An 8,490-nucleotide genomic window follows, 5' to 3' on the forward strand; every position below is an offset into this window, starting at 1 on the left:
GGAAATCGCTTCCACTGGATCTAAAGTCTGTGGACTGATTGATATCTTTAAAAATAAACTTAAGACCCATATATGCAGGATTGCTTTTATTTTGTTTTTTAATATACCATTTTATTTGCATCTTATTCGGTGCTGTAAAGCACTCTGTGTATTTTGTTCTTGAACAAAACTATTAAAAAAACCTTAATTCAACAGGCTGCTGCTAAACCATACAAAAAAACCCCAAAGCTGGGCAGTGATTATTCTAAAAGTGATTTTAGACTTTTTTTTTAAATTGTCATGGCAGAGATGCAGTCATGTGAAAAAGAAAGCTTTCACATGACTCTGCTTGTAGAGACTCTCCTAAAGAGCAATTACTTGAAGTGCTTGCTTTGCGTATGAGTTTATCAGTCGCACAGCGTGGAGGAACTTTGATCCATTGTTTTTTGTAACGCCGCTTCAGTTCATTGAGGTTTGTGGATATTTGTTTATGCACAGTTCTCTTAAGGTCCAGCCACAGCATTTCAATGAGGTTGAGGTCTGGACTTTAACTGGACCACTGCAACATCTTGATTCTTTTCTTTTTCAGATGTTTTCTTGTAGATTTGCTGTTGTGCTGTGGATTCTTGTCCTGTTCCTTGACCCAGTTTTGATCAAGCTCTCAGACAGATGGCCTCAGATACAGAGGGTTTCATGGTCAGTTCAGTAACTGCCAAGGTGCCCAGGTCATGTGGCTGCAAAACAAGCCTAAATCATCACCCCTCTTCCATTACGCAACTGTTGGTATGAGGTGTTTGTGCTTATATGCTGTTTGTGTTTTCAGTTTGTTTTCTGTGTTTGTGTCCAGTGGACTTTGTTCCAGAAGACTTGTAGTCTGTTCAAATGCAACTCTGTAAGCCTATAGAAGCAGTAAGGCTTCACTTTACCTTAGCATGGCTGAACAGTCCTTTTGCAAATAACTGTATAAGACACAGCTAAATAGGTTTAACACATAAGAGGCAATAAGAGATCTGTAGAAACATGTAGATGTTTTCAAAAATCAGTTTCATTGAACATTCAGCTCAAAACAATTGCAGTAGAAAATGTTTCATCCACACAATTAACTGATTAATTCTAATCTCAATTACAAAAGGTGCTTCTGTAGTCTCACAATAAATATTAACTTTTTAATATTTGGTTTTAGAATAATCAGTTAAGTGTTAACATAGAATTTATCTAGTTCTTAGAATGGATATCCACACAAAACAAAATTCACACATTCCTGTGATCTGATTCAGTATAGAGCGGGTCTTCCAGATCATAAATCAAGAGCCAAAATGCACATGTGCATCATCCAGACTGACATTCTCCGTCGCATTAGTGGCAGTACCGAGAAGCATGCACGCTAGAAATGCATCTATGGAAAGATTAAAGTTGGGGCTTTTGAATGGGCCAAATCTCTGGTTCAGCGTCATCTAAAACTTTCAGACTTCACTTATATATGTGAATTTTCCTTCAGATCTTTTATAAACAAGAAACTTAATAAAGAACACATTTATCCTATCAGTTGTAAAATCATTACCTAAAAATTAATAATTTAGAACTTATTTAGAACTTGATCTCTGTATGGCTAAAAGCAAATGTATAGGTTTAAACCTCTAGAATCTAAACTTTTACACAAAACAGGATATCAAAACCCATTGCAGGGGAAAAAAAACCCAAAGTTGCATAAAAAAAAAACAACATAAAAGCTTTCATCACTGCAGCATCAACCTGTAAAAGGTGGACACGGGCCAACAGCGCACATATGGTGCTTGCCCTTAAAACATTTGGCCTAACTGGCCAGCGCCCCACAAGTTCCCTTCAGAGAGAGAGACTTTTTATGGAACGCAGACTATAGGTTCAGCTTTTTCATTCTCCTGTGCTACACAAGTAGCAGTGTGCATGCTGAATTGGCAGCAATATAGTTGTTCACATGTGTGTGTGTGCGTGCATGTGTGTGTCATGGGTACTCCCGACTGAAGGTCTTAGCACAGATCCAGGACGGACTTGTTAATAACAGGGTTGGTCCAGTCGTTCCTCAGATCATCCAAGTGACTGTCAAAATCAATCAAGTTCTCATAGGAACGACCCACCAGCAGGGCAGATGTGATTTTCTGTGCTTCGCTCCAGTCCTCAAAGGAGTCACTGGAAAACAGTTTTTTGAAAAATTACATATTCAAGCTTTAATACTGAAAATACAGGGTAATTACAATGTAATTACAGTGTAATGTACTTTGTCTAAATAATTCAAGTAAATGAGAGAACACTTGGAGTTGTAAGTATGCTGGAAGCTCTGAGTTAGCTGCACAAATAGTCTGCAGAGGAAGATAAAATCTCACACTAAAATAGCTCTTAACACTTACGCCGTTACTTCTCTGCTTTTCCACTTGTTTTCGTGGTGATCATAGATCAAGACGATGGGTTCGGAACAGCTCATTGTTAACTTACTGCTGTCCACCTGCAGGAAAACACGCAAAATTTACTGTGAATTTAGGTGCAACTTTTAGGTGATAACAACAACAACTGCAACAGACCAGACCAGGGTCTAAGAAAAATGTCTTTCAGAAACAGTGTTATATATTTTATAATGCATCTAATTATTTCGCCCAGACACATCTGAGACTGAGAGCTGCATGTCAGACTGACTGATTCAGTAAAAAGGCAGCTACTTCAATGACCTCCAACAAAACAATGCTTTGCAAAATATGGAAGAAAACTGTTCCTGCTAAAGGTGACTCAACAGAGTCTTGCTGGAGCACTTGCCAGTTGGACTACATATGACAGAGCAAACAGTGGCTAGAAATGACTGATGTGGTTACATGGTGGAAAAGCAGCTGGCTAAAAAATCTCGACTCAACATGCAGCACCCTGGGTAGAAAGTATTTTGTTTTATTTAAATTTTAGTATGTTTCAAAGTACTAATTCAAAATCTTTGTACAACCAAATGTGTGACAAAATTCCACAGAAACAATTCTAACTCATCGCACGCTCTCCCACTTACAGCTAATACGTTTAAACTATAAAATTACAACCCAGCTCTTGCTGAAGGTCAACAGGACTGAAACATTGTCATTTATTAAACGCGAGGATACTATGCTTGCATTTGCTGTGTCACTGCTATTGCCTTACAATGCCGCTGTGGCTGCTGGCACCTTGTGGCGATAGATTCGCACTTCAAATTGGGCAGTGTGTCATCAGTGATAGCAACTCATTGGAAAAGAAGGATGAAAGATGTGCTTCACTTTATTTGCATGGATTAAATCCTGCTGTCTGCGAGCTGCAATCACCTATAAAGGGCTCAGCATTTTTTTCTACATCATCATAAATGTCATTATAGCAAATTTCACTGAAATATCTGATGGAATTTTGAGGCTTTATTTTCAACCTGTAGAGCCACATCAGTCACTCTATTTATACAATATTATATATTACTGTATAGAGACATAAATAGAGGCTTGTGCTGACAAGTGTATTTAAGGATTTTGGTTCATTTTTACTAAACTAAAACTCAGCTGCTACCTGAAGAGGATGCATTTATAACAATGGATGTAGCAATTGCTTTGGAGAAAGAAAGAAAAAAAACATAACGTGTAACCCAGTTGCATCAGCCTTAATAATTTACAGTTACCATAACAATTGCTGCTTCACTGAAGTTCTCAGAAATTCTGGCTGCCACTTTCTCTGCAACTTGGTTGGGCCTGCAGGAGAAAAGATCAAGCATATATTAAAGTGAGGTCCAAAGCAGGATGCAGCATGGTTTCTCAGTGGTTGTTTTTCCCTGGAACAGCACGGCGCCAGTGTTTCTACCTTGAATCCTTTGTGCGTTCGTTGGCTTGATAATATCCGACAATGACATAATTATTTTCTTTACACCAAGTGTCAATCTGGAGTTGGAGCAGGGGCCCATCAGGTTGACATATAAGAACAGAAACATAGTTTAGGTCAGGTATATTTTATTTTAAACATAGGAAAATGCATATAGAGCTAGACTGAAACTTCAGAACTATTTCAGAGCTGCAGACATTAATTTGATATTATTTCCAGTCTCACTACCATAAATAAAAGTGACGCAACATTAGTAATGGATTTTAGAGTAAAGCAGGATACTTCAAAAGCACCACAACCTAACAAATTGCTACAATACAACATTTAAAACAAAAGAAAAACTGTACTGTCATTTTAGAAGGCATACTAGATGGCAAGTGTCTAAACCAGAATTTGTCATCAAATACAAGATAATATTAAACAAAGATGCCCTGAGTAAATACAAAATACAATAATTAGTCAGGGTAAAATGAAGCTACCCAAACCTACCTGGCCCTGTGAAAAATTTAATAACTACTTGTGCCACTCTTGGCAGCAAGACCTTAAGTCAAGTGATAACTGGAGGAATGCCAAAGCATCCCTTAAAAATGTAAGTGCAGATTTTGACTAGGTAACCTCAAAACTATCATTCTGTGAATGTTCTTCTTTTTAATCACTCAGAGCTGGACTTCCTCCTTTTTTTCACATTACTGTCCTGCTGTAGAACCCAAGTGCACTTTCTGGTACAGCAGAATTCATGGTTCTAATTACAAGTGCAGCCAGTTGTCCAGGGCCTGAAACAGCGAAAGCAACCCCAAACCATCACACTACCACCATGTTTGATTGTTGTTATGATGTTCATCTTATGAAATTCTGTGGTAGTTTCATGCCAGTTGTAAACAGGTTTATAGTTTTTGCCTTAGAGCTCTCCAATGGATGCCATTTTCCGACAGTGAATCATGAACTCTGACCTTATCTGAAGCAAGTGACACTTACAGGTCTTTAGTTGTTTGGGGTTCTTTTTGGGCCCTCCTGGATGAGTCACTGATGTGCTCTTGGAGTGATTTTGGTAGGCTGGCCAAGCCTGAGAGGGTTCACCACTGTTCCAAGATTTCTCCACTGGTTGATAATGGCTCTCATCATTCTAATGACAATAAGAATTGCTGTGCAACCTTTCCACGCCAGCATATACTAGTGACTTTTTTTTTTTCTTCTGAGTGCCTTTAGATCATAGAAAGATGTAATACTTTGAGTTGTTTTTAGACAGACAAACGTGAAGTGATTTCTTGCTGTAACAGATCTACAGTAATCAGGCCTGGGTGTGGATAGTGAAATTCGGTGATTTTTTTTACTTCAATAAATGAAATCATCACTTTAAAACCTACATTTTCTATTTAATTTGGGCAATATTTTTCTTCACAGAACTCTATATGCAAATACTTACCAGAGTTAAGGCTACTTCCAGCATTGGTGCCAGAGCTAGAGTACCGTGAAACAGAGGCACACAGTCCACGCACAGAACTGGCTCACTGTGGCTATCTTTCTTTTTGTCCTTCTTCTTTTCTGCCACCAGCAATCCATTCACGGCGCAGTGTGGATATTTGGCAGCATGTAAAAGCATTTTACAGTACGCCTGACTTGTCAGCTGAATGGGCATTTTTATAAGAAAGTCGGCAGAATTTCAGTAAAGACTAAAGCTTCCAGAGTCGCTAAGTTAGACGGTAAGGAGGGGGGGACAGCTGCCTGCTACCGTTAGCTATCGTTACTTGACATGCCCGGAGAAAAGTAGATGTACACCTCAGCAGTTAACTTACTGCCACGATATGATGTCGGAAGTACAGTTTGTGATGAGTTCATTAAGCTCTACAATTATCCGAAATGACAGCAGTCCTTTTATGCTGGATAAATTAGTCGGCATGCAGTCACAGAAGCTAATCTTACTTCCACCTTCCACTCGTTGCTGTAGCACCGGTGCGCCGTAAATCAGAACTGTCGTAAAACGAGATCAGAGTCCATCCGGTCAAACGCACAATTTACGTTTTTCCGTTCCCAGTCACACTTCCCTTCAGACTGTCGGCGGACGGGAGCAAGAAAGAGACAAGAGGTATGGTTTTATTTAATTTTTTAAAACTCAATAATAAATTACTTATCCTTCGTAGATATACATAATTTTAGCATCCGCGACATGTGCATCCTAGGAAAAAGTAACGGCTTGCGAAGAATCGCCTATTTTAACCGAAATAAGTAGTGACTTTGTCGGAGCAGATAGGAGCGAGGACTGACTAATGTTCCGGGTAGCTGTCATTAGCATGTAGCATCAGATTTATGAAGGCGGGTTTGATATGAAGATAGTTCATGTTTCAGTCATCTGCCGTTATTACGCATTAATGTAGTTTCAGTCAATAGAAGAATGATGAATATTGCATGGTCGCATCAGAGAATCTGGTATTTCTACGAATATTTATCCCCTGGTGCTATGACCTTGTGTTTGTTGCTAATGCTAACATCAGGTTAGCCGGACGGTCGTAGTAAAACCAAGTATTTTGCAATCTTAACAATAAGCCCATCAACCTGGACGATTATTTCATGTAGGGAAATTTTCCATATGGATGGTAACTGACTTATTTTAAAATGAGTCAGGATTTTATGTATATAAATAGCTTATAAAAGATTGTGATGTAAATATGGACCCTGTGCAGCCTACTCTTTGTTATGTATGTACACGATCTCCTATTGAAACGGGGTTTACTTTAAAAATTAAAAGACAGAAACAATTGTAAAGTCATTTAACCTTTATTAGTGTTTAATACGGTTTCTTAATTTCTCTTATATGACGTTTTCCACAGAATGCTGGCAACCAGAGCCCTAAGCCTTATTGGCAAACGTGCCATTTCCACATCTGTCTGTGTCCGTGGAGGACATGGTAGGTATAAGACGAAATGCATTGAATGTGTTCTATTTATGGCTGGCAGTATAACAATAGACTCCGCTTGTGCCACTGACCTTTTGAAAATCTCTTTTCATATACACCTAAACGTTTAACATGTACCCTCAGTTGACCATTTAAAATAAATGAAGCTGTTTGTGTTGTAAAATGAATCCATGTTCTTCCTGTAATACTACATTTCTAATATGTAATGGGAGCTTGGCTGGTGTGAAGAAAAAAAACTTGTCTCTGGTAACTGACACCTTAAGTTTATGACAATAGATTAAAGAAGATGCACCAGTTTTACAGCCAAAATTACACAGAGGTAAAATGCTTTTTTAAGTACAGATTACAATGGGTTTTACTTTACTAACAAAAAAAACAGGCTTTTCAGGAGTGCTGTTGCTGCTGCAATGTTGCAGTTTATTATAGGTCAAATGAGAAACTAAACACTGCTCACAATCAGAAACGTGTGGGTTTTGTTTTTGTCTGCAGTTTCAAGTGGCAGTACATCTAAACAGTGATAAACAATACTACAGTGAACTAGATCCAGGGTTTGAGAGCGGAAATGTAAAAACAAAATTAAAACAAATCTGGTCTTGGAATAAGCCCGGTAACTAAAATAAGGTTATGTTTAAAAAAAAAAAGCATTGACATGGAGTGAGGGATTATGTGTGAAAGTAATTTGATGAGTTACTGTGGTCTCCCCTGCAGGTGTTGCTAAGGTTGAGGACTATGCCCTCCCTGCCTACTTCGACAGGCGTGACAGCCCTCTCCCCGACGTCAGTTATGTGCAGAACCTGAGTGCAGAGCAGAAGTCCCTGAAGGAGAAGGAGAAGGGCTCCTGGGTTGCACTCTCTAATGAGGAGAAGATTGCATGTAGGACTCAATAACGCTATAGTGTTGTTCACCCATTTATACTAATGTAATGTATAACTGCACCACTCCTATTATGTAGGATAGGGAGTACTAAAATTGTTTAAATTCATGCTAAATAATGGGACTGGTGTAATGTTAAATTCCAAGAGTATTTGTGTTTCCAAATTCTTAAAAAATGTAATCTAGAGTTGTTTTTCCACTTTACAGTGTACCGCATCAGCTTCAAGCAGAGCTTCGCTGAGATGAACCAGGGATCAGGAGAGTGGAAGTCTGTGGTTGGAGGAATCTTCTTCTTCATTGGCTTCACTGGGCTGGTTGTGCTTTGGCAGAGGAAATATGGTAATTATGAAAAATATTGCTTATATGCAAGGAAACCTGTGTAATATCTGATGTTCAGCTGCCTCAGGTTTTCATGTTGGTTAAGTAAAGAATGCAGTATTGAACACATTTTTTTGCGGTATAATCTGGCTCATCACTTGACTCATTTGTTATTGTTTCTTCCCAGTGTATGGACCTGTTCCACATACGTTTGAGGAAGAGTACAAGGAGAAGGAGCTGCAGAGAATGCTGGACATGAGAATGGGCCCAGTGCAGGGTTTCTCAGCCCACTGGGACTACGAAAACAAGCAGTGGAAAAAGTAAAAGACCAAGAGGACTATAACAGTTCTATATACAGGCAGACCAACTCAAAGATACAAAAATACATATATTTCTGTATTTATCAGATGTCCACATTACCTCACCTTACCTGTGATTTTTGGAAGACCACTTCCTCTTAAGGTCGTTGTGTATAATAAAAATAAAAATTGTTAAACTGTTTAAAACCTCTGATTAACTGTGTTAACTGTATGACTCCTTCATTAACACTGATTTTACATATC

At 38.6% G+C, this 8,490-nt stretch overlaps 2 protein-coding genes across 2 annotated transcripts; one reads left to right on the forward strand and one right to left on the reverse strand.

Annotated features, from left to right (window-relative positions):
- Positions 1 to 1,004: 1,004 nt before the first annotated feature.
- emc8 (ER membrane protein complex subunit 8) lies at positions 1,005 to 5,802 on the reverse strand. The gene is made up of 5 exons (XM_086286121.1): positions 5,249 to 5,802; positions 3,808 to 3,884; positions 3,629 to 3,698; positions 2,364 to 2,458; positions 1,005 to 2,145 (listed from the first exon to the last, which is right to left on the reverse strand). The coding sequence occupies exons 1-5, from the start codon at positions 5,459 to 5,461 to the stop codon at positions 1,986 to 1,988; spliced, it is 615 nt and encodes a 204-aa protein (XP_086142247.1). The 5' UTR covers positions 5,462 to 5,802; the 3' UTR covers positions 1,005 to 1,985.
- cox4i1 (cytochrome c oxidase subunit 4I1) lies at positions 5,792 to 8,433 on the forward strand. Its single transcript, XM_086286130.1, has 5 exons — positions 5,792 to 5,908; positions 6,651 to 6,727; positions 7,445 to 7,609; positions 7,817 to 7,948; positions 8,115 to 8,433. The coding sequence occupies exons 2-5, from the start codon at positions 6,652 to 6,654 to the stop codon at positions 8,249 to 8,251; spliced, it is 510 nt and encodes a 169-aa protein (XP_086142256.1). The 5' UTR covers positions 5,792 to 5,908; position 6,651; the 3' UTR covers positions 8,252 to 8,433.
- Positions 8,434 to 8,490: the final 57 nt, after the last annotated feature.

The sequence above is a fragment of the Aulonocara sp. 'chitande type north' Nkhata Bay genome, linkage group LG1 (assembly GCF_057382095.1).
Source record: "Aulonocara sp. 'chitande type north' Nkhata Bay isolate Kocher_YH1m ecotype deep benthic linkage group LG1, A_spYH_male_GT1.1, whole genome shotgun sequence".
Classification (NCBI taxonomy): Eukaryota; Metazoa; Chordata; class Actinopteri; order Cichliformes; family Cichlidae; genus Aulonocara; species Aulonocara sp. 'chitande type north' Nkhata Bay.

Coding starts and splice junctions, on each gene's coding strand:
- cox4i1 (XM_086286130.1), top strand. CDS start 6,652: ATGCTGGCAACCAGAGCCCTAAGCCTTATTGGCAAACGTGCCATTTCC. Junction 6,728..7,444: donor CTGTGTCCGTGGAGGACATG/GTAGGTATAAGA, acceptor TCTCCCCTGCAG/GTGTTGCTAAGGTTGAGGAC. Junction 7,610..7,816: donor TAATGAGGAGAAGATTGCAT/GTAGGACTCAAT, acceptor TCCACTTTACAG/TGTACCGCATCAGCTTCAAG.
- emc8 (XM_086286121.1), bottom strand. CDS start 5,461: ATGCCCATTCAGCTGACAAGTCAGGCGTACTGTAAAATGCTTTTACAT. Junction 3,699..3,807: donor GAACGCACAAAGGATTCAAG/GTAGAAACACTG, acceptor TTTCTCCTGCAG/GCCCAACCAAGTTGCAGAGA. Junction 2,459..3,628: donor GTGAAGCAGCAATTGTTATG/GTAACTGTAAAT, acceptor GTTTTCCTGCAG/GTGGACAGCAGTAAGTTAAC.